This window comes from Agelaius tricolor, unplaced genomic scaffold (genome assembly GCF_023055355.1).
Source record: "Agelaius tricolor isolate 1412-34295 unplaced genomic scaffold, bAgeTri1.0.p SCAF_4, whole genome shotgun sequence".
Lineage (NCBI taxonomy): Eukaryota > Metazoa > Chordata > Aves > Passeriformes > Icteridae > Agelaius > Agelaius tricolor.
Genome location: NW_027269264.1, coordinates 13,597,096 through 13,622,478, shown reverse-complemented (window position 1 = coordinate 13,622,478; position 25,383 = coordinate 13,597,096). Strand labels below are relative to the sequence as shown.

The 25,383-nt window shown below is 43.1% G+C and overlaps 1 protein-coding gene across 2 annotated transcripts in view; it reads left to right on the top strand.

Moving 5' to 3' along the window:
• Positions 1–7,608, top strand: part of PIGG (phosphatidylinositol glycan anchor biosynthesis class G (EMM blood group)) — an 82,686-nt gene extending 75,078 nt beyond the window's left edge. Inside the window, exon 12 of one of the 2 annotated variants that reach the window (XR_011678851.1) lies at positions 5,967–6,105. Coding sequence is in view for 1 of the 2 variants with exons in the window: in XM_071424633.1 (XP_071280734.1) it covers positions 5,967–6,192 (226 nt within the window). In the remaining variant the exon portion in view is untranslated. Of the gene's footprint in view, positions 1–5,966 lie in introns of both variants that reach the window. The other variant, XM_071424633.1, reaches the window with a different exon arrangement.
• The last annotated feature ends 17,775 nt before the right edge of the window (positions 7,609–25,383 follow it).

Below are 25,383 nucleotides of genomic sequence, written 5' to 3'. Positions count from 1 at the left end.
AGATCTCTCAGTAAGACAGCTCTCCCTTCTACTCTGTCCACCTCAACACCCAGTTTAGTGCCCAACAGCACATTAGCTGTGTTTTCAAGTCCTACCATCTAGACATGATTCATCCAGAATTAATAATGTATTTATGAAAATGTTCAGCCGTTTGGGGCTCAGTAGCATTCACTGTGGGACCCTACTTGTGACTGACTGCCACAGTGAGTAAAAAACATAGATTACCACCCATTCTGGCCTTGCTGGTCAGTTTCCTATCCTCAGTTACTCTAAAATAAATTGTGCTTTACTTTTCTAGAAATGCCTTGTGTCACTGTCAATATGTCTTGTTATACTGGTATATTTTAACATATTACACTTGAATTTAATTGAATAACCTGGACACTAACAGTCTGTGTTAAATTTCTTCAGATCCTGTCTGTCAATAACAATTGTCGGATGCAATTTTTCTTTACACCTTTAGCTAAGGTCATGAAGAATAACTGTTTGTTTACAAAGATGGGCAGGAAATTGTGCAGATGCACCTTAGCAGAAAATCAACCTGTGAATTTCCTTGTTATTCCTTGCATGTATGATGCCATTGTAAAATGCTTCAGGTTTTTTTCCTACTGGAAAGCTTATGAAGTGTTCAATGAATTCTGGAAGAATAGTCATAGAAAATTGACTGATGCTGGGCTTTGAAATACTTAGGATTTGTGTTTTGCTTGTTAGGATGGTTTGGTTATACCTTGCTGCAGTAAAATCTGGGACAGTGTCAAGAGGAATAGGCTGGCTTGGTTTAGTGTTCTTTTTCTTTTTTGTCTTTTTTGTTTTGTTTTGTTTTTTGTGGGGGTTTTTTTGTTTGTTTGTTTTGGTTTGGTTTTTGGTTTGGTTTGGTTTTTTCAGGGTTTTTTCAGGTTTTTTTGTGTGTGTATGTTTTTGTTTTGGGTTCTTTGTGTGTGTATGTGGTTTTTTGTTTGGTTTGGTTTGGTTTGGTTTTTTTTTTGCTTATTTTGCTGACATGAAGCTCACAGCACAACTGATTATGCCAGCAGTGAGAACCAGAAAAAACATTGATACAATTCTACTTTTCATACTCTTGATGCTGAAATCAAGAGAATTGAAGTTTTAAGTCCTAATAGCTTTTTACAGCTAAGTCTTTGTGAGAACCTGCTGAACCCTGTACTACAATCCACATGTGCTACAGTCCCCTGTAACTTACTGCCACAGACATGACCTTGCTCAGGTAGTTGTACCTTCTCTGCCTTTCTTACTGGGACAAGAATGCAGAGGGCAGAGAAAAATCAGTCATCCCCAAGTTCCTAATTTCCATGGCAGCAGAATACACTTAACAGCCCTTTTATCTTGCTGGCAAGCACCATTTTTGACATCTATCCATTGATAGGGTGTTGTGACAAAATTGTGACTTTATAGCATTAAAACTGTGGTTCTGATTGGTAGTTTCTACCAGAATTAATAATATAAATTTCCAGAGGACTCTTGGTTCCCTTGTAACTGATAAATATATAAAGTGTTTTTCCATGAAAATGCAGGATTGTGTTCTATAATCTAAAATAGTGTTGTAGAATTATACTAAGTGGGAATGGGACATGTGAGAGAGATACAGCAAATTTGTTCTTGCTGCTGAACTGCTTGGTACTTGCTTAGATCAGAGAAATTTCTTACACATTGCAGATACTCTAAGATGTTGGAGAAATTTTGAATGCTACACAGTTTGTTTCTGAGTGCAACCCTTCATTAGTATGTATGGGGCAGATGAGCAAAATCCTGAGTATTTTTCAGAGGGCACTAAACAGGGAGATCTTTGAAACTGCAGAATGCCTAGAAAGAGAAGTGCCACTTAATACTGTAGAGGATGTTAATACAGTAACAGTACAGTAATTGCCTTCAAATAGGCAAATTCAGGATCTCCAGTAGGAGATAATTTAGGCAGTGATGTTCAACTAGAAAAGGGGGAGGTGGAAGGGCAGAAATGCTAGAGGGTAACTTGCATTGACTCAGCACCTTCATAGTGAAACCCTCCAGAGCAACCCTCCTCTTCCAGCCCTAGAAGAGCGACAATAGTAGGGTATTCCGCCCTCATATGCTTGCATGTTTCTATGCTGTTTATTTGGTATGGTGTGTTGGAAAAAGGGTTGGAACACTGTAAACACTGTAAAGATTACTTTAAAATTCCTTGTGGATGCATTTGTAGGCCTGTCTGGAGATGTTTTTCTTGATTTTTAAGCTACAAAACTTGTTGCCACCAGCTGCCAAGTATTCTGTATAACTAGGAGACATGTTTTCACAAGATAATAGTGGTTTGGTTTTTTTTTGTTTTGTGGGGGTTTTTTCAGGGAGGATTTTTTTTTTTTTTGCATTGTAGTTTTTTTTCATTTTGCAAGACTTGTATTACCTTAGAGATGGATTTAGAGGTGAAAAATTTGTTGATGGAACATCTACTATTAGGGTTTAGGATATCAAAAGAAGTGGTAAACCTATTAATATAACAGTTTCTTGGGCATATTTTTCTACACATTAAATATTTTCCGTTAAGAGACAGTTTTTTGCTGAAAGCCAATGTTTTCTAGACCATACTTAATGTTTGCATTCTAATTACAGCATGTTTATTGATTTTAATCTGTAGTGTTCTTTGCTTCAGAACTCTCCAAAAACATTACTTTTTCCAGGATCTCACATGAAGTTTGGATATGCTTTGCCATTTGTAACACATGGATCTCTGTTTCAAGTCCCCATAAGCTGACTTTCTAGATGAGATGATTATTAGAAGCTGAGTATTCCTTTTTGTTACTCCTGCATTGTGCAGAGGCCTTAATAGTGGGCTGTTTTTGTCAGAACATGGAGGTAGTTTAAATCTGTCTGTGCTCTTCTCCTTTAAATAATGAAAGGTATTAATTGCTGAAGAACGATTCAGTGTGGATTAGTTACAGTTTGGTACTTTAGATGTGTCCTGTAGTCTTCCATTATTTTAATTGGAACAGCACTGAGAATTTGCAAGGTTATTCATTACTGGCTGGTCCAGATCATAAACATAAGGATACATGAGTGGCATCCCACAGACAGCTTTCTCTGTTCTTCTGGTGAATTAGTTTGGAGTAACTCAGAAACTGGCGGAACTAGCTGGATTGTCACGGTCATGTTATCAGTAGCTGCCTAATCCCTGGATGCTGCCTTCCTTGTGGCCTGGAGATGCTGTGTGCACTGTGTCTGTAGAATGAGAAGAAGGAGCACACAAAGGGCATTACTACTCGCTGTGCAAATTTTGTCCCTGGCCAAAGTAAGAGAAAAGAATGATGATGTGCTAAGTTGTTGCTTTAGGATCAGGCCAGGTAGGTCTCACTGCTTCTGCTCAGTCACTCCAGTGCTCTGTCTGCAATGATGCATGTGTGAACGCTTTCACCAGCTCTGAGATAAACCTAATTATTCTGCTGTTGAATCCCACTAACAGTTTAACTTCGTGGATACAGCGTGCTTTTGCTGCCTTCTCTAAATTGCACCACTGCATCATACAGCAAAACTGTCCAAGTTTTCCCTCTAAAGATATGTGTCTGTGTTATCTTGAGAGGTGAAGTGAGTGCTGAGAGCTTTTGTAAGTAGAGGTATCCTGTAAGTAGAAAACAGCTGTTTTTATGATATCGGAATACAGAAAGAATTGGATCATTGACCTGCAGATTCATCTATATGATCTATCAAGTGCATTTTTTAACTCTAGAAAATGTTTTTAAAAATGCCTGTTTGTCTGACTGAAAAGCCATTTCCTCTGTTTATTCAGTGGTCATCTGACTATTACAAATACTATTTTACTACGAATACTGTTTTAACTCATATCAGCATCAAGACAGCTAAGACTGAGTGAACTGCACTTTGTTTAATCCTTGTCAATAAAATCAGTTATTAAACATAAAGTTGGTTGTTTACACAAGCTCACTGAAGATTAAGATGGTTATGCAGCAGCAAGGAGCAGTCTAATTCACTCCCAAGCTCCGTTTTCTTGGCTAAGCAGCAAAGGAAATAGTTTTCTGTGAACTGAATATATGCTTTTCAGTCATTCATGCCTGCTGTTCTTGATTTTAAAACTCTGCTTTAATTACCTGTTCTTCCTTCTACTGAAAGCCTTGGGAATTTAGATCTTGACTTCACTGGAAAACAGGACTGTATCCAAGTTATTTTTATTTTAAAAATAAGAAGTTAATGGTTTATGTAAAATACTGCGTTCTGTAGCTTACTTAGTCATAAGTAACTAATTAACATCTTGCAGAAGTGCTAGCCATGTTAAATTTTTATTACTTGGAACAAGATTAGAATTAAAAACTGGGAGGAGCAGAACAGATCCTCAGATCAGGATTTCGCTGTACAACATTTCCACTCTTTGCCAGTGTGTTCTTTTGGGAACTGCTTATGTAAAATATTTTGATGGGGAGAGGAAAATGTTTGCTTATTATTCCAGTGAAATAGTTTATTCCTTCCTTTTTTCTGAAGGGGTAAACTTCTGAATTTAGTGTGAATTAATCTCAGCAGATGTATTTTGGGGAAATTGGACAGGGGCCAACCCAGCATTGCTTTGAGTTGGTGCCTCAGGAGAGGGAGGACAATCAAAGTGCAGAAAACCTTTTCACTTCCATTTTCATCTGACTTTTGTCATCCGCCAAAATACATCGATGTGGCAAATATGGTCCATGTAAGTTACATGGGGCAGACATTTCTTGGGATGCAGTGGACCCAGCTGAGCTAAGCACCTGTGACAGGAATGCAATGTATCACTCTTGTGAGATTTAGAATATGGTATTTGGAGAATGTTATGTGGTGCAGTGTGATGCAATATCCTGTTTCAGCTATCCCACTTCCTCCCTCAGGTGTGCCAACAACAACCTCTCCCTTCCCCTCCCCCTTGCCCCCTTGCTAAGTGCTGTCCGTCAATCTTAACATTCCAGCAAGGCCATTGTCTGATTGGCAAAAGTTCAAAAGATGCCTCTCAGCCCTGGGGTCATTGGGCTATCCAGGTGTCACTTGTCTCCTGAGACTTCCCCCCTCCTACCTGGTTGGTGGCACATCTATCCCTTCCCTCCCCCTCTCCCTGGGCTTAAAAGACATGGGGACCATGCAGTTCGGAGTTCTGTTGGAGCTGTTACAAGATTCAGAGGTCTGTGACCTAGGCATAAAGCTCTGGATCAAACCCTCCAGCAGGACCCAACTCCTTTTTCCTTCACCTCGCCTAAAGCCTTTCCACCAGAGGTAAAACTGAGTTCCTTCTTGCCTGGACTTGTCCCAAGTGCCAGCTGCAACATCCAGCCAGCCAAAGGTGTCTCTGAGGTGAAAGCCATCTCAGTTGCTGCTTCTGGTCAAGCAGCAAGAGCCAGATGAGCCCAGGTACGTTCCATCCAGTAATATTGGGATCATATTCCAATAGTTATGTTAGTTAGCTTTGTGAAGCTTTCCAATAGCACGGTTTTTATGTTGTTTTGTACAGTGTTGCTGGCTATATGGGCAGTGGTGCAGCCTGACAAGTTTAATGCCCTTTACAAGGGGGCTGCATGCTCCATCTGATTGTCTGTTAACAGGTTAGAAGCTTTGTGAGAAGTACTGTCGTCCTCTCTTCTTCCTACCATTCAGGTTTGGTGGAATGGCACTGCAAGGTCAACAGGAGACAAATCGGTCTTGAAACTGCTTAATGGAAACTTTGACAATTAGAACAAAATACATTAAAGTACAGAGCAATCTAAGGTTGAAGTGAACTACTGGGCACCTTTATTGTAATCTATGCTTACACCTACATACACATTATAGGATATATAGAGGTGACAAGAACAAATTTTATTGGTTCATCATTGCATTAACAATCAGCTTTCTAAAACAAAGTGGAGGTCTCTGAATACTCCTTATGCTGTGAAGTAATGCTGAAGAGGGGAGGAACTCAGGTGTCTTTTCTGAGTTTTCCTGAGAATGACCTCCTCTGTTTTTGTTCCCAGGAACTCTGCAGCAGTGGGTCACGGCTGTTTCTGCTACGCTCTGATGCGTTCCATCCCAGTTGCCATCTACGTTGTTTTGGTGACAGGTCTACGCTACCACCTGTTCATATGGAGTGTCTTCTCGCCAAAGCTCCTCTACGAGGGAGTGCATGTGTTCATCACAGCTACTGTCTGCCTGTTCTTCACAGCAATGGATCAGAACCACTCCTACAAAGTGCAAGACTGAAAATGGGTGTGTGGTGTGTGGTTCTGCATTGCAATATCCACTGTGCCACTGGATTGGAAAAAGGAAAATACTGACTTTAAATTGTTGTGGAGATTTTGAAGAGTAAATTGTTAAAAGAGTTGTTTATTTTACTCAAGATCAGTCTTGTGTTAAAACTGAGCTTGCTTTAGAAATGTTGAATTGAAATAAACTGTCTTTTCAAGGATACCTTTTGTTCTATAGCTGTCATTATAGCGCTTCCCAAGTAACAGAATGGTGATATTACATGTTTTGAATTTGAAAATATACATCTTGATATAAATACAGACCAGTGCCTCGTAGGCACAGAAGAAATCCTGTGTGCATATAATTTTTTTACTTTCTTAGACTACAGAATCCTAAAAATGTGCAGGATTTCTAGGTGCTGTTCACAAGATCCTGAATCCATTAGCTTCAGGGGATTTTTGTGTTTGTTTTCTTTCTAGTGGACGCATTGAAATTTTTTATTGTACAAACATCCCAGGTAAGAGATTTTGTTTTGCATAGGCAGCAAGCATTTCTGTTTAAAAGCAGCATTTTTCTTTGTAGGATGAGTGCCATCATTGTTTGTAATGGATTTCAATCTGCACTTCAGACACCGAATAAGAAACACTTATGGTCTAACAAAGTAATGAATCTTTTATGGAGTCTATTCACAGCTAAAATGTTGTTTTTTCTTATCAATGTTATCTTCTTATCTTCTTAAATGATAAATCAGGTTGGTGCTGCTATGCTGAACATTTGATCATGTTTTCCCCACATTGGTAGAGAGTTTTGAGCAGTGAACAGGAAAACAGTTTAATGGATTAAGTTAGCAGCAGAATAAAATGTGTAAAAGGTGTGTTTGCAGTTTGCATCACCACCCCCCTAGTGACCTGTCTAGCCATCTCACTTGAATGTGCTGTAATTAATTTCTAACAATGTTGTTTTCCTTGGTTCTGTAAAGAAGATACATGTTAACGACTATACTGACTATCAGTATTCATGTGGGGTCTTTTTACTTCTTTGTTTTGTCCATCGAGTTAGTCTAAATATATTTGAGGTATATCAGAAGAGAAGCAGACCTTTTAACTTTTGTTACAAATATGGAAAAATAAAGCTTTCAAGACCAATATAGCTGACAGCACAGTTAAAATCACTGATGTACTTTTTGTCTCATGTTACAGATAATGCAGATCTCAAAATGTAGGCCTTTAGTTTTTATACATTAATACTAGGCCATCTTGATTACTCGTAAGGAAATATTTTTTCAGCTATAAAACAACTAAAATTTTTAATATACTGGCAGCATATTGCTCATTACCTGAAGGAGAGAATACTCCATCTTAATGTCCTTTACTGTGACCTGCTGGAAGATTGAAAATTAAATATTTCTAATAAATCACATTTTACTGGCAATTAAGGTTATTTAAATCAGTTTGTATTTGTGAATGTGCATCTACCATTTTCACAATTCTCAATTTTTTTTTGGTTACCTGCTGGCTAGCAGCCATGTTGGCATTATCAACATATTGTCTGTTTACTTACATCGTTAATTTGTAAGCAGTCCTCCCTAAAATTCATAAAGATTATGTTTATAAGACATTTAAATCAGAGGGAGAGGGTGCTAATAAAGAGATGGAAGGCATAGAGCAGAGCTTCTGGTGTACAGAATCCTAAGACAATGTGGGATGACATTTACAAGGTCTTTTATTGCTTCCTTCTGGGTTTGTTTTTTTTCTTTTGTTGTTTTTGCTTTTTTGTTGTTTGTTTGGTTGGGGGTTTTTTTGTTTGGGGTTTTTTTTAGTTTTTTGGGGTTTTTTGGTTGGTTGGGTTTTTTTTTTGGGTTTTTTTTTTGGTTTTTGTTGGTTTTTTTTTTTTTGTTTTTTGCAGGTTTTCTTTTTGCTTCTAGTGTATCTCTTTTATCAAATAGTGGAATCTAAACTATTGTGTGTGTATTAAGATTGCATTTTTTCAGATTACTTAGTTAAATGATCAGTGTCCCCCTTCTCCTCTGGAGTTGAAAGAGAAAACATCCCTGTCCAGATTGGATACAGTATTAAATGGCTTGGGAAGGCTGTCACTTAGGTCTTCAAGACCAGGAAAGGGGGGAGGAAGGAGAAGAGACTGCATTTCTGTCTCAAGTCAACTCATGAGTTTGCATGATATATGAAAGAAACATGGTGCTTTCAGCTTCAGAATCGACATTTCAATTCTTTTTCGTCCCTTCCCTTTGGGTGTAGGCAAATGAAACAATGCTTCATGAGCTTGTGGGCTCTAGCAATGCAAATCTTAGGCAGTGAAGGAATGAATTAGTTTCTGCTGCAGGCAACCAAGCTTTAACTGAGGGATTATGTTACAATAATTTTATTTTTAATCAACATAAAGCAAATGCCTGAATACAAATTCTTAATTCTTATCTCACTAGTTAGTTGTTGCACCTCACTTCTTGTCATGTTCAGCATGTTTTAAACTCTCAGACAAGGAGACAAGTGACATGGGAAGCAGGAATGCTACTGGGATGTTTTTTGCCATTCTGAGCATATCAGTTTCTTCTGTCCAAATCACCTGTAGTCTGTGCTCCAGTGTGGGATCAGCCTGGAATTCCTTGGTAGTGCCCTGTGCAGACTCCTCCTTAAATACCTTCTGAGCAGGGATGTTTCCTCTGTTTGGATAAAGCTTTGCCATGTTAAATATTTCTGCTCAGCACCTTTACAGACAGTGCAGCCAGTTACTGTGGGCTACTGTCTGTTCTGCTAGATTTCACTAGGTCACCACCAGCCAATACAACTCAAAGCTAGCTGATGTCTGGTCTGTCCCATGGATTTGCAGTGGTGAATCTTGAGCTTCATTCTTGTAAATGAATTCAGGTTTAAGAAAAAATATTAAATCTATTTGTATTTCAGGTACTACATATATGTATTTCTGCTCTCTAGGAAAAGAAGCCTCCATTTTCCGTGCTTCTATATAAGCCAGCACAAAATCCACAGTGTGAACCCCAGCCTTTCCAGCAGGCAAGGCACGTGTGTTAGGCCACTGTTCCTCTGTGGTTCTCTCTGTAAGGGTCAGGGCAGTTTCTGGAATCTCTCACACCAGGCATTTGCAAACTAAAGATCCAAGATTTAGCTCCACGATTGCACAGTTGCAGTGGAGGGGCTACAGTTGCGAGTTACCATGAAGGGCTTCCTCTGAAAAACCAGGCTTTTCCTGAGTGCTTCACCACCAGAAGGACGGGAAGGGAGCTGTGATCCCACTGGTCAGTGGGGCAGGAGAAGGAGCTGGCTGATGTCATTATAGGCATCCCACTCTCCTGACTGTGAAAGACTGTGATCAGGTGCTGTTTGTGAGGCTGGCATTGCACCATCTAACAGTAGTATGGAAAGTCTGGGAAATAGCCTCTCTTCAGTCCACAGGCAGATAATACAGAGGGAGACTCTTTTCCAAGAGCTAGATGGAGGGAAAATGACTGAGAGGGAGTTTGCCCAATGTGTTTGGCCCATTGGTACTTGATTTCTTCTTTTAAGAGATGACAGACTCTGTGGAGAAGGGAAGAGCGTGGATGTTGAGCAACTTGAGCAAGGCCTTTAGCAGGGTGAACTTGGCAGCCACATGTTGAGCTAATAGATGAGTAGCTTGAAGGATGGACTGGATCTCTGGGCTCAATGGTCGGAGTCACCCCATCTCGGCCTTGTTTGTCAGAGAAGTGATGTGATACTAGGGCAAGGCACTTTAGGATCATTCTTAAGCTGGATGAGGGGAGAGACCAGAGCAAATCTGGAAATGGTACCAGGTAGGTGGACTGGTGTATATGCTAAAGGGAGGACCACCCTTTGGAGGGAGCGTGGCACACTGCTGACAGCCTGCAGTACAGCCTGGGCATGTGTCCCTGGCTGGTGATGGTGCAGGATGGTGCCCACGGGCTGCTGAGCAGCCCTGACAGCCTGATCCTGTTCCCCAGCTCATCACTGTTCAAGGAGCAAGTGCACACACATCTGCATGGACAGTTTATCTAGTACCTGGCCTGGATCCCAGTGGCCTGCCTTATTGCTGTCAGTCAGACAAGGGAACCCCAGAGGTTTCCAGCTTCTGTTGCTGGTATCCAGACCTTTTCTGCTACGAGTGAGCCCAGCTTGAAGTTCACTGCTGTTCATAAACATCTATCAAGACTAGGGGATGCACTCAAAAGTAGTAGGATTTAATGAGAGGAGGGAACACTCAGCAGTGATGAAGTGAAGGACACAAACAGAAATACACACACTAGAGGCCTGTTTATACAGAGTCAGCACTTTTTCTCTACATTTTCCTCTGCTTTTCCATGTTTATTCCTTTCTGAGCCATCTTGGTATTTCCTTTTCTTGTCCTTTTGTCTCTTCCCTAAGTATTATGTAATGACTTGCATGTTTCATCAATCCCCTTAAACACACATCATAAATTTTACTGAATCCTGAAGTGCTTTTCCTTGTGGATCCCATGAGTCCTGTGCTCCTCCAGGCAATAAATTCCTTGAGTCTGCAAGGTCTTCAGGAGGAGACGTTTCTTTTTTTTACTAATCCTGGTGTGCTTCACACCAGGGATAATTGTCCGGTTGCTTAGTGAGTGATTATATTGTCATCTAAATAAATTAGTATAAATTGTTGATTGAGCAATTAGGTTAGCTGAGATCCTCAGCAAGTCCTTGCCCATCTGACCTTTGTGCAATCATGAACAGTCCGTTATCACCTAACTTCACAGTGATTTGTGCCTTGTTTCAGCCTGGGCATGAGGATGCATCAGAGACCTTTTTGCTGCCATCAGCTCCAAGGAGGGAAGGCACAGAGGTGAATTTTTTTCAGAAGAGGAGAGAGAGAACCTCAAAGACAACAGGCACAAGTTGGAGTATAGGACATTTCCAGGAGTTCAGGGGACTCTTTTCTTACCTGTGTGTTTACTGTGGGGATGAGCCCCAGGTCTCCACCCTGGGAGATCTTCCACAATGGAGCAACCTCATTTAGTTACCCCCTCTGTGTGTTGGAAGTTGTACTGTGTGTGCTCTGAAGTTCTCTTCCAGCCAACATTCAGCAAGGATTCAGTGTTTTTATTGTGCTTGAAGCCGTCTCTGCAATTTCTTACTGACCGTTTCACAGGTTACTTCCTGAAGTAAAAAACTTTGTAATTGATTTCATAATTTAAAAAATAGCAATAAAGAAAATGTCTGTGTCATTAAAAAAAAATAGATAAACCTCACAGTTGAAAATTGTTATTCGTTTCTGTAGCCATGCATTTACACCCTAGTTGTAATGTCACCTGCCCTTCAGTGCCTCTGTAGCTTGAGTATTTTCAGACTTGATTACAAAAGGTGCCCCATTCCGTATTGTCTCTGATTCAGATGGTTCCCCAAAATGTTCAACTTGCCTATCAGGCCTGAAGTGACACTTGTGGCCTGACTGTGATTTCTGCAGGTCCGTGTTGAGTATGTTTGATAGGACACACATAGGTGACTAACTTTCTGTTTTCAGATTGAGAAATAGGCCTGTGGACATTAATTCCTTTTGTTTTCCTGATGGGGGACAGAGGGTCATCCCAAAGGACTTGTTACCTGTCCCTCAACATTTGATGAAAAGATTGGGATGCCATGAGCAATAGCCCTGTTCCTTCAGCTGTCTCTCCCACTCAGTACAACACTGTTGTCCTCCCCACCTGCAGGGTACTGAGGACGCATTTTCCGTGTGATACAGTGGTTAAGGTATAACTCAGTGAAAAGTTCAATCTGTTGCTCAAAGCACCACTGTTTTTGCATAACATCATTGTCATTTGAAGAACTAAGGATGCCAGCCACTAGAGATGGGTCTTAAGCATGGTACTTAGTCTCAACATGAGCTATACACGGCAAAACTTTAACCACCTATGCCTTTTTTGGACCTCTGACATTTCCACTGCAGTGTGTTGCATTTGCTGGTGTCTGCTGCAAAGACTACCTGTGATGCAGAACCTGACACAGTCCCATTCAAATGGGACACAGCAAATATGCACCCAGTACTGCATGTTGGTGTGTTAGTCACCAGCAGAAGACATGAGGTCCCAAACACTCAGAAGACCCTGCACCTGTTACCTTGAGAGCTGATTCTATCTGTGTAGATAGGAAGACTTGAGGTCAACTTTTCTTAATAGAAAAAAAGCCCTGAAAAGCTGATGTCTTTGGAGGCTGAAGGAGTTCCCAAAATAGCCCTTCTTGGTGTTAGACTTTTGCTGGCCTGCAGAGGCTGTTAGTATGGGGTGGTCCCCTGGGGAAGCTGAGTCTGTGGTCACAGGGACAGCTCTGGAGAGCCGTGTAGTGTCTGGCTTGCTGGTTTGGCACAAGTTTTTGGTTTGTACTGTGGGTGGCTTTTTGTTTTGGATAAATGTTTAAAAGAGTAACATAGCTGGAGTCAACCCCCATAGCAGTGAGTGGCTTAGGAGTGGGTGAACAGCTCCTTAGATTTTGCTTGCACATGAACTCACCCTGCACATCAGTGGTCAGGCACTTTTGGCAGTGGCACTGAGAGCCTAGCTCCTCCACAAAAGCCCTGCTGGAGGGGCCTTGTCAGTGGAGTAAGGTCCCTGGTCCTTCCCTTGCACAACTGGAACACAAGGCAGCTGCTGAGAAAAGACAGAGAGGCCTGTTAGAGAGGATTTTCACAGCTGGAGGTGCAGTTACGACTGGAGAATTGTTGTCCACAGCTCTGACAACGACATGCTTCTGGGAGCGTGAACATCTCCTTTCTGCTCTGTGAGGCAGAAACTCTCCAACGTTGCCTGTTTAATGTTGCTCAACAGTGTGCCACAGCACATAAGTAGTGGCTTCCCTCCTGCTTTGCCATAAGTGTGAGGGCAGCCCTGTGGAGATCCACCATGGGAGGGAAATGGGTGGCACTGCCTCAGGGACCCCAGCACAGCACAGCACAGCACTTTGTGTTCTCACTTGAAATGAGGTGCCTGCAGTGATGAATCCTTTGGTGATCAGCAGCATGGGGCACAGCTTTGGTTTACAAAGCGCAGTCTGATGTGTGCAGTGTGTGAAAGATGAATATGTGGAGAGCCATTCTCAGCTGTGTGTGATTAGAATCTTCATGCCTGGCAGGTCTGGGTGCACAGAGGGCCGCCCAGGGAACCCCTGTAAGGCAACTGGGGCTCATTTTTGAGGCTCACAGTGGCAGACTGAGAGGATTCCCTGGTGGGACGTGAAGAACATTTAAGGGAAAGTAGAGCTGTGATAAGGGATGTGCAAGGATGAAACAAAATGGTAGTTATTGAGAGCAATGGTGTGGAACTTTTCTGTTGAGGGGTAGTTTTTGCAGGGTGGGCTGTGCTGTCAATGCCATCTGCCCTTTCAACACATGTAGCATTTCTGAGCGAGCCAAAATAAATCCTTTTTATGAAAACCCCAGAATTAAAAAAAAGGGAAAAACCAACTAAGCAAAAACCCCCAAACCACATCAAACCACATCAAACCAAACCAAACCAAACCAAACCAAACCAAACCAAACCAAACCAAACCAAACCAAACCAAACCAAACCCCAACTAGAAAAACCCAGTCACAATAATCAAGACAGTTGTCTGCCTGGAACCAATAGTTCAGCTACATATAAATTCACAACAGCTGATTTCCAATAGGCTTTGACTTCACCATTCAACTCAAAAAGTTTTGCTAGTGGAGAGAAAGGGGAACAGAAGGAAACAAAAAGTATGTTAGTGATTGGATCTGTCCTGCTGACCTGTTTAAATCAAACCTGGAGAAAAACAGAGTTTGCAGAATATTCTGAGTTTCCATATCCCTTGGCTAAACATCCACAATGTCTTATGTAGAAAGTTCCCAGAGCAGGCCTCTGCTACTACCCTGACTTCAGCAATGCTTCTTACACTGTCTCACATAACATCCTTGTAGGTAAACTCAGGAAATGTGGGTTAAATGAACAGACAGTGAGCTGGATCAGGAACTGGCTGAAATGGCAGAGCTTGGAGGGTTGTGACCAACAGAGTAGAATCCAATTGAAGGCCTCTAGTGGTGGCATTCCCTGAAGAGGAACAACCCCAGGCACCAGCCCAGGCTGGGGGTGACCTGCTGGAGAGCAGCTCTGTGCAGAAGGAGCTGGGGGTCCTGGTGGACAACAAGCTGTCCATGAGCCAGCAGTGCCCTTGCAGCCAGGAGGGCCAGTGGGATCCTGGGGGACATCAGGAAGAGTGTGGCCAGCAGGTCAAGGGAGGTGATTGTGCCCCTCTTCTCCACTCTAGTGAGGCACATCTGGAGTGCTGTGACCAGTTCTGGGCTCCTCAGCGCAAGAAAGACAAGGAGCTACTGGAGAGGGTCCTGTGGAGAGCTGCCAAGATGATCTGGGGCCTGGAGCATCTCTCTTATGAGAAATGAGAAACTGTGAGAGCTGGGCCTGTTTAGTCTGGGGAAGAGAAGAGAAGACTGAGAGATTTGTATTTGCACACAAATATCTCCAAGGCACATGCCCAGAGAATGCTGCCAGACTTCTCAGCAGTGCCAGAAACAGAACAAGGGTTAGTGGCCATCACCATGACACAAGAAATTCCACCTCAACACAAGGAGGAATTTCTTTACATTGAGGGTGGCAGAGCACTGGAACAGACTGTCCAGGGAGGTCATTGTGTCTCCCTCTCTGGAGGTGTTCAAAACCCACCTGGGCATGTTCCTGTGACACCTGCTCAGGGTGACCCTGCTTTGGCACCAGGGCTGGACTGCATGATCTTCTGAGGTCCCTTCCAACCCTAAAAATTCAGTGATTCTGGGCAGTCAGAACTTAGCTAGTGTCCATTCCACATAACAGCAGCCTGACCAGTCCATACACATAGGCTTTGGACAAAGAGCAGGTGTTGAAACCTGGCCTTGCTACTTCCCCTGGTCCTGGAACAACCTTATTTAAATGCAAAGTGAAGAAGCTCCTACAAGTTCCTCCTTACTCACCAAAGAGACAGTCATCTGACAAATGTGCCTCAGTAGCAGAATTTTGCTGGGTTTTTGATGAAGGCTCTTATCCACAACCATGGCCAACACCTGCACCTCTGCCTTAGCATCCTTGTGGTGGAGTCTGGACAGCTGCTGCCTGTTCTGATTCCTGAGTACAAGTGCAGGATCAAAATGAGTCACACTTTCCATCTTTCCCCCTCACTGCTGCACCTGTCAGGGTGTGTGACACTGTCTGCACTGCATTCCCATCTCAGCAGAAAGGGAGCCAGGAGTGTCACACAGCCTGCCTTTGACTTGGACAGTGAGCTGGGAATGAATGCTTTTTGTTCCTCACTGAATGCTGTAGGGCCATGGCTGGGGGCTGTCTGCCACCCGAGGGGACACGCAACACTGTCCTAGCTCACAGATCAGCACAGACACACAAAGGTCTGACTTTCCTTCTGCCTTTTAAGGATCACTTGTGTGGAGCCTGCTTGCTTGCCCTACGGTGAATTTTGCAGAGCAAAAATCATGATACCAAAAGTATACCACGTGCTATATGCCACAGCTAGCAGACAGGTATAGACAAACAAGATATTTAAAGCCTGAAACTCAGATGATAAAATACTAGATGATTAGCAAAGTAATTTTACTCCATTTGTAACAAATGTGCTCATTTGCATGAGGAGTGCAATGAACGTAGATTAGATGAAACAAAAGCACAGAGATTGGGCAGTTTTCCTCTTTTATGCAGAGACTATAATTAGTCTGTATTTTGATATGTGATGGTTTGAAAATATCTTAGCTGCATACAGAGCAAGTGTAACTTCCCTGGAAGTGTTTCACCTGCTGTTAGATGCTTAAATTGAATTGCTCGATTTTTTTTCATCAGACCAATTACATTATTTTACATTGTTACATGTGACGTGCCTCCCCCCCTCCCACCCAAACTCCACTAAACGTACTGTTTCCCTGGAATGGGCTTTTTAATTGAGCCTTGCTTATTCCCACTAAAATGAGGGGTGTTTTTCTCATAGTGCCAAGAGAGCCCTAACTTGCAAATCATTTCCAGTTGCCATCACTGAAATCTCTTACTTGCCTGATGCTGTATTGCTTGAGATGTATGAAGTACTCTTAGAAAATAAAGACCAAATCAGTTTAATTCTTCATTTGAAATGTTAGTGCCATGCTGCTTTTATGTAGGCAAATGCGTATTGAGTCCTATTTTCTGAGTGTAATTGCCTTAAGTGCTGTTGATCTTGCAAAGAGAATGGTGCAGTCTCTAATTCAAGGGCATCAAAGATCCAGATCCTGAAAATGCTTAAGCGTGTGGAGAAGGCCTTCTCAAGGGATGACACAGACATCCAGCTACTCTTGTGCTCAAGGCTGGGTCTGCATTTGCCAGACTGATACAGGAGAGGTACTCTCCATCTTATCCCTGAGCAGGGCTGGTCGTTGGAGGGAGAGACTTGGCAGGAGAGGAGAAGTGGTGAGAACAGTTGCAGGCAGGAAAAGAGCAGTGTGGATACAGTGTTTGGAATCAGATGGAAGTAGCCAGATGGGACATAGAAAACACCAGGAAGGCAAATGAACAGAGGCAAAAGAGGAAGACTGAAATATGTGAATACAGTGTCAGAGAGCAATCCTTCAACTTATTGGTAGCAATGTGAAAAAGCTGGGTTGAAATCTGTTTTCAAGGTGTTTCTTGAGGGCTTGTGACTAACTTCAATCCACTCTGTTTGTGAATTGAAATACAAAGAAAACTAAAGGGGCCTTAAGAACATAGTCTGGACAAAATGACTAGCGGTGGAAAACTAAGGTAGTTTGAAGACCAGTAGCATTTATAAGAACTGCAAATTAAAACTCTCTGCTCTTACTGAGAACTCTCCCTCTTCATCTCACGGAACATTCATTCTGTTCCACACTGGATGATTTCTAATGAGCAGCATCCCACAGTACAATATCTGAATGCTGGGATCTCACTGTGTTTAGCCTGGCTTGCTGACTAGCAAGCACTTCATGGGATCCTATCATGATCACCCTCTGTGCAGCTTCAGACCTGCACAGAGCAATGTGCCTTGATGTAGTGCAGGTAGAAAAACAGCACAAGAAAGTCCTGGACCTAAGCAGGTCCACCTAGTGGATCCAGAGAAGAGCCACAGGAATGAGGGCTGGAACACTTCTCCTAGAAGGAGAGGATGAGAGAATTCAGGCTGTTCAACCTGGAGAAGAAAAGCATCCTAGAAGACTTACAGCACCATCCAGTACTTAAAGGGACTTTATAATAAAGATGGAGACAAACACTTTATTAGGATCTGCAGCAACAGTTTTAAATTAAAAGAAGATTTAGAATTAGGAAAAAATTCTTTACTGTGAGGGTAGTGCTCAGAGAAGCTGTGGATGCCCCATTTTTGGCAGCAATCAAGGCCAGGCTGGGTTGAGCTCTGAGCAACATGGACTAGTGAAATATGTCCTGGCCCATGGCAAGGGGGCTGGAACTAGATGACCTTTGAGGTCCCCTCTACGTCAAACCATTTTATGATTCTAGGATTCTATGATTCTATGATATTTAGACTAGATATAAAGAAGAAATATTTCATTATAAGGGTGATGAAACACTGGCACAGGTTTCCCAGGGAGGTGGTGGATGCACCATTCCTGGAAATGTTCAAGGTCAGGTTGGACAGGTCTCTGAGCTAGCTGACAGAGTTGAAGATGTCCCTGCTTATTGCAGGGGTTTTGGGCTACAGGATCTTCAAAGATCCCTTACAAGCCAAATCTTTCTACGATGCTATGGAATGCAGGAATAGGATGGGAAAGCTGTAAATGTAATGTAAAACTATCCATAGATATTGCACCCTGAGCATTGCTGGAATTGATAGTACAGAACAATTTCCTTTTTCATGCATGAATGTTTTACAAAAGACTCATTTTATGGCTCCCACTTCACAGAGCTGCTTCCTCCCTCAAGGTAACATCTCAAGAAAGGTCCTGTCACTGCTTGTGAATGAAGGAGGGAAGCTTGTTTTAAGGAGGATGAAGCTAGGAAGTGATTGAGAATTTTCATTGCTTTAAAGAGAGAGAGATTTACTGGTGAAAGAAAAACACAGCAAATTCATGAATAGATACGTATCTAGAAATCCCTTATTTTCTGAGCACAGCCTCTTACAGGAATATGCAAAACCACTCCAAGTGGAAGACAGCATCTTTATTTGCTTGTTTTGCTTGTTTCTGTGTCATGGCTTCTAGCTTTCAGGAAACTTCTACCCTCTCTTGCTTTAACTGCTGAGTCCTTGCACTACTCAGCTGCACACAAACCAGCTTGTGGTAGCACCACTACCGTGTGCCTCTTTCAGGGTTCATCTCACAACTTTATGCATGCCTTTCTGTGTATATGTTTGTCCCTCTGCTGCATCTCACACAGCTATGTTGAGAGAAACTACTATGTTTCAAAAGGGAGAAAAGCTGGTTTAGATCAGCAGTGCTGTGCCCCTACTTTCACAGGGCCATTACTGCCTTGTTGGTATGTAGACAAAAGGGGTAGGGGGAAGTTTCTGGGATTCTGCTCCTTTTAATGACAAATTATTTTTTTCCCAAATTAAATGGCAGAGATCAAACTCATCCTCTTCTGCATGCTTCTCCATAACTGCTGTCTGTTGTGTAAAACAACACAAAAACATGAGTATTTCAGTCTGCTAACTGATGAGGCTGGCAGCATGCTATGGCATGGAAACTGCAGCTGGTCTAGCTCTGATCTTGCAGGAGGAGGATTGAGGAAGGCAAAGGGAAACATTTAGCCTATCCTTTCTTCTGCTGTGTAATGTATTCACAGGAAAATGAGCTTCTACCCGTGCTCAGCTTCCTCAGTCCAGGCTGAATTCACAGCATTGATTTCATGGTTAGAAATGGGTGACAAAATGGGAGAGAAAACTGGCAGAGGCAGGTTTTTCTCCAGAGCCCTCTGATTAGAGCTTCAATATGGCCAAGACGAGGGGACAGTTCTCTGGGTCCCTCCAGCTCTAGGCAGCCAGGAGCTTTAACTGCAGCGTGCTCTTGCCCTTGAAGTGGTTTGACCCTGGCTGGATGCCAGGCACCCACCAAAGACATGCTCTCACTCCTCTCCAACAGTGCACAGGGGAGGGAAAATATAACAGAAATGTTCATGAGGTGAGATCAGGACTGGGAGACATCACTCACCAAATACCATCATGGGCAAAACTGACTCCACTTGAGGATTTTAATTGAATTTATTGGTAGCAAAATCAGAGGAGGATAATGAGAAATTAGAAAAGTATTAAAAACCATCTTCCCCTCCTCTCCCCCTGCCCCTTCCCAGATCTACCTCCTTCCCCAGAGGAGCAGGGAGACAGGGAATGGGGTTCAGTTCATCACACATTGTTTCTGCTGCTGCTCAGGGGCAGGAGTTGTTCCCCTGCTTCAGTGTGGCATCCCTCTCACTGGAGACAATTCTCCATGAGCTGCTGCAACACGGGTCGTTCTTACACAGGGCGCAGTCCTTCAGGCACAGTCTGCTCCAGCATGGGTCCCTCACAAGGTCACAAGTCTTACCAGGAAATTTGCTCCAGCTCCTCTCTCCATGGGTCTGCAGGTCCCTGTCAGGAGCCTGGTCCAGCACAGGCCTCCCAGAGGGTCACAGCCTCCTCTCAGGCATCCACCTTCTCCAGCACAGGGCTCCTCCATGGGCTGTGCGTGGAACTCTGCATCCTGGTGATCCTCCATGGGCTGCAGGGGCACAGCTGCTCACCATGGTCTTCACCAGTGGCTGCAGGGGAATCCCAACTCCAGTGCCTGGAGCAGCTCCTGCCCCTCCTTCTTCACTGACCTTGGTGTCTGCAAAGTTGTTCCTCTCTCATATTCTCATCCTAGTCTTCTCTGGCTGCAATTGAATCTGCACAGTAATATTTTTTTCCCTCCTAAAATATGTTACCACAGAGACATTACTATAATTCTTGGCTGTCTAGCCCTGACCAGTGGCAGGTCCATCCCAGAGCCATTTGGCATTGGCTCTGTTTGACATGTGTCACCATTGAGTCAGGACTGGGAAGGATAGGTGACACATACTCCATACATGATCAGAGGCTAATAATTTTATTAGGAAACCCGTTCTTTTTATACATGGTTTTATACAGGTGGACCTGATTCATCCTTTAATCAACACACCATCACCATTGGCTAAGAAATCACCCTCTGGTAAACATCTTCCATAACACGTTCCATATGTTCACAAACACCAGGTGCAGAAATGTAAGAATTATTAAATTCTTTTCTCTGAGCTTCTCGCAGCTTTTCCCAGAACAATTCCTGGGAAATTTTCTCTCTCTGACCAGGCTGTTGGTATCCACAGACATGGGACCACTCTTGTAGTGCCCCCACCACCAAAGCCTGTCCAAACAAACTCAGTACAACCCCTTCCTGCTGACTCTCTTTTCCTTTGTATGAAGCAGCTGAATGTCCATCAGAGCTGAGGTTCCTCCCTCAGATATTGAGTTGTTTTCCTCTGTGCTGTGAATATTTCCACTACTTATGCAAGCTGAAGGACTGAGAGGGAAAGCGAGGAGCCCTGCTCTCAGCACAGCTTGCAGTGTGACCTGCAGGGAACCCAGAGAGATGTCCCTGTGCACAAGACCAGGTTAGATCTAGAAATGACATGATTTCTTGCAGAGCCAAGGCATGAAGGGGAGAGAATAAATTTTATTAGCTAAGGCAAAAATCAGGCAAGTTCTTGCATGAATGTCTACAAGAAGAATATACGTGTGAGGGAAATATCAGTGATAAAAAGTCAGAAAACCAAAGGAAAACATGTGCTAGCTCCCAGAAATCCCAACTAACATTTCTTGATATGGCCATCCACAAGGGTTTGTGGAAGAAGGCAGCTTACTACACTGCAGCATCTCACTGCCAGCTGACGTGCAGGAAGGAAGAGTTTGGTAATTCCTGCAGCTCTGTGGGAAGCTTTCAGCTGGTGCTCTTAGAGACTGATGTCCTTTAAGCTAGTACTCAGCAGTCCCACCCAGACTTGTGAATGTCCATGTTCATGTAAGTATCTAGACATGAATGATTTCTCTGGTGAGTCTGCTCCTCTGGTGTGTGAGAACAACATTTCAGTGGTTCCTTCCTGAAAACAACTGTTTTCCAGACCTCAAAGAAAATATGTGAAGAAAAGGCAAAAATTTTCTTAAACTGGACAAAGTGAGTAGGGCCATCTTGTCCAGACAAAAAGCCTGAAAGAAAAACAACATAGAATTTCAAGAGGCTTGTGCACTGCCAAGAATAGAGTTATCTGAAGGTGTACATGGATCTCCAGTGTCTAATCTAAGAGGGGAGCAGTTTTCTGGGCATGTTGCTCTCTCAGGTGCACCCAACAAAAGCAAGAAGCTTGTTGATGAGGTGCTGACAGGTGAGGGTGGAGCTCCCTGAGGACATTGCTTCAAGGAGCTAAGGGCTGCCGGAGGATGAGACTCCCAAATGAAATGGAAGATGGGGAGCTCTTAATTTCTGTGCTTCACAGAAAGCCACCACCATTTTCCCAGGTGTGCCCATGCTCATTTAGGAGATTTGATTTTCAGTGTGTGAAGTTCTGGCACAGATGTGTTATGAGGGAAGACAGAAACCCCATGCCCATGATGTGGGCACTAGCCCTGCCTGAAGGTAATTTGTTGCCTCTGTCTTAAGAGAATCCACCTCGAGGGTCTGACATAAGCAGAAGGTGGCAGAATGGGAATTTAGTGTGAGATCCTTGGTGAGGAGGACACCCTCTGCAGACAGGGATGGGCCAGGGCGGGTGGTTCAGGGCTTGTGCTGAGGAAGTGGCACTGGGGCTGTATGAAGGTGAGCAATTGCACTGGGGCTGCTGGGGCAAGGTGCAAACTCCGCCCTGGTCCTCCACAGGCTGATTTTGGGGTGTTTTCAACATGTCCTTGAAAGCAGATGCATACCCACACAGATTGTGGAACCCCAGCCCCAGCCCCTGGCCTCCTGTCTCACAAATGCTGTGTAGGGGCAGAGCAGCTGGAGCTCTTTGCACGGAGATGTGCTGTGATGTCTTCTGGAGAGCTGAGCAACAAGACAAAAGCCAGCCCTTACATTCAGTTGTCTGCTGTGTGCTGCCATTAATCCACTTCAGTTTATTTGGCAGCAGCAATCAGAATGAATTAATTTGGGATTTTTAGGCTGTTGAATGTTTTTCCTCAGGCAGCTTTCTGTTGAGTTCTGGGCTCTGGGAATTAGCTGCTATTTAAAGCAGCAGTGTGTGAACTTTCCTGATGGCTTGTGCTCTGTCTGTCCAACTGAGACAGAGGAAGAAGTGATGCGTGTGGGTGCTAGTCAGTGCTCTGCCTTGGCTCCTCCATCCCCAGTGGGATTGATCTTGTTGAGTTTCTAGGATGTAGGCTTTCAAATCTTCCTGAGTGCTGGGGTCTGCTCTGTGGCAGATAATACTAGAGACATGTACATACATCATACTAGAGACCTGTACAGTCTTGATCTCTCCAGGAAGGGAAGGGGCTTGACATCCACTTCTTTAGGGCTAAAGAAGAGAGTTTTTTGCTGTTTGTTTCTTGATGCAGACAATTCCATCTGCTGATTCTACTTACAGAGCTGCCCCAGGGGACCTGTCGTTGGTGTTGGAAGTAAAGCAGCTAAATAGAAAGATTGAGCTATGAAAAGGCAGCAGGGGAGTTTGGGGAGTGGTGCAGGGACATGAGGAGCTGCTGTGGGAGAGAAACTGTTCTCCAAGCTGTTCAGAATAGAAGCAGGAGCCTGTGTCCAGGGATCTGAATGTGCTGAGCAGGGGCTGCCCTCTGCCCAGCCCAGCACCAGCGTGGGCAGGAGGGTTCACAGCAGCGGCACATGTTGAAAAGGATGAGCCATGTTTCTCTGCCTGCCTGAGCATTCAAGCACGCCCTTCATACCTTTCATACCTCCTCCTAACAGATTCTTTGACTTGGGTGTGCACAGTAAGGGTCACAGGAGTCTGTGAGAAGAGCCTGGAGTCTGGAAATTGCTTGCTGAAAGGCTTAAAATCTCACATAGAGGCTGGGATCTGCAGCCTGACCTTCAGATGGGCAGAGAACATACCAAAGGCTTTAACATTTGGAAACAAAATAGCAGAACTTCCCAATAGCTTTCTGTGACCGAAACCGGGTTTTCAGCTTCTCTTTATGTTCAGCTCCAGTTTTTCCCCCTTTTTGTATCATGAAGTAGCTTTTGCTTTGCTCTGCAGTGAGAATTGAAAGGTGGAGCTGTCGCAGACATCTTTTTGTGAAAATCTTTTCTTTAAGATTTTTTCCCTTCTGAGAAGCTGAGGCCTCAGAAACAAAATGTAAACGATGGTTATCTGCTGCTGTGGAATGCAACAGGTGTGTCTGTGATTGGGCCATCTTGGATGTTTACAATTAATGGCCAACCACAGACCAGATAGCTTGGACTCTCTGTCTGAGCCACAGACCTTTGTTATTCATTCTTTTCCATTCTATTCTTAGCTAACCTGCTGAGGAAACCTTTCCTTCTATTTTTCTTTTTAGTATCGTTATAATGTAATATATATATATATATAATAAAATAATAAATGAAGCCTTCTGAACATAAAGTCAGCATTCTCGTCTCTTGACTCATCCAAGAAGCCCTGTGAACACTGTCACAGGGAGCCAGGATGAAAAATAGAGTAGGTGCAGTGGGTCCTCTGGTCTTGATCTTACAAATGCACTTGTCTGGGATGCTGCAACACAAGGTCTCTGAGATGCACACAGAAGGCTGTGGGCCACAACTGGCCCAAACTTGCACTGGCCAGAACCTGACCATCAATCCTGTGTTCAGAAGCTATAGCTCCATTTCCTCCAGTAGCTGCAAAGCAAGCCTTGTACTAACCCCTGGACAGACTCATCCTCTGAGCTTGTACTAACCCCTGGACAGGTTTATCCTTTGACCTCACCTGTAATCTGTGGTTTAGAAACATGAATCTGTTTTTTGAAACATTTAGATAAAAATCAATGCTCATCTCACACCTTTCTATTTTCAAACTAGGAATTTTTAACTGGACAGAAGTATAGGTCTGTGACAAAAAAGACAGCAGCTAGAACTGTCCTGGTGACTGATTTTGTATTTGCAAGTTACTATAGAAAACTTTTCAATCCAGATATATTTTAGCTGGCACTTGTTTAAATTGGATTCTCTGAAAATAGCATGAGTTATTTTGGAAATCTTTTCTGCCTTGAGCTTCTTAGTACCTATTAGGAAATTTTAAGTGTGCATTCACTATGCTAAAAGAATAATGGAGAACTCAGAGCAACTAGTTCTGTGTGGGATGCTTAAGGCATTAACATATTTTGAAAAGATTATTTCCAAAATAAGATACCTAAAGTTGGAACTGATCGTAATGTGAAATTCCTGCCGTTGAAAGATACAGAGTAGGAATTGTAGAGAGCTGGAGTCATGTATGTGTTCTGGATTAGGATTAAGTGTTTATGTGTGCACTCTTCCAGCCTACTGCTATAGCATTAATAATATCCATTCATACGTAACAGATTTAAAAGTTATTCACTATAAGAGTCAGTTTTTGTGGTCTGAGAACTTCAGATGGAGATACTAAACTAAGTTCTGACAACTCAAACAATATTATTTGTTTTATATAGGTGGTCTTATTGTTTCTCTTTTAGTACATTGGAGGAAATTTTCCTTTTAGAGGGAAAATTACCACTGCTTCCACAGCAAGAAGAATTCCCTTTGCCTGTGCCTTTATTCTGGATGGAGGAGTTCGTGCTGGAGAAAGCCACATGATACTGGATGGAGATGCAGAGGGGTGAGCTTCTGTCAGATATGGTTTTGGCCACCCTGCTGCCCCCTATGAACCCTGTGATTTTGGAAATGTTAATATTTGCTTCTCTCTGAAAACCTGAGATATCTTCAGGATCCCCTGAAGCTTCACCAGATCCTGATCTGGTGAAGGAGTCCTGGGAAGAAGGGAGTGGGATATTTGTATTATAGGCTGGAATATCTGCAATGTGCAGGAGAACACTTATAAGCTTCTGGGAGCTATTCTGAAAATAAGGAAGAACTGCAAGGTAGGGACAATGTGTAGGGATGATAAAACTAAGGCCTCTTTTATCTTTTAAGTCACAGGACCATCCCTGAAGTTTTCCTTGCAGCATCCAAATGCACCTTCCTCTATTTATGCAATCATATGGACCCCATTTATGGACCTTTTCCTGTAAAGTCTGCTTGTAAAGTGCTAAATCCCTCCAAAACCTCA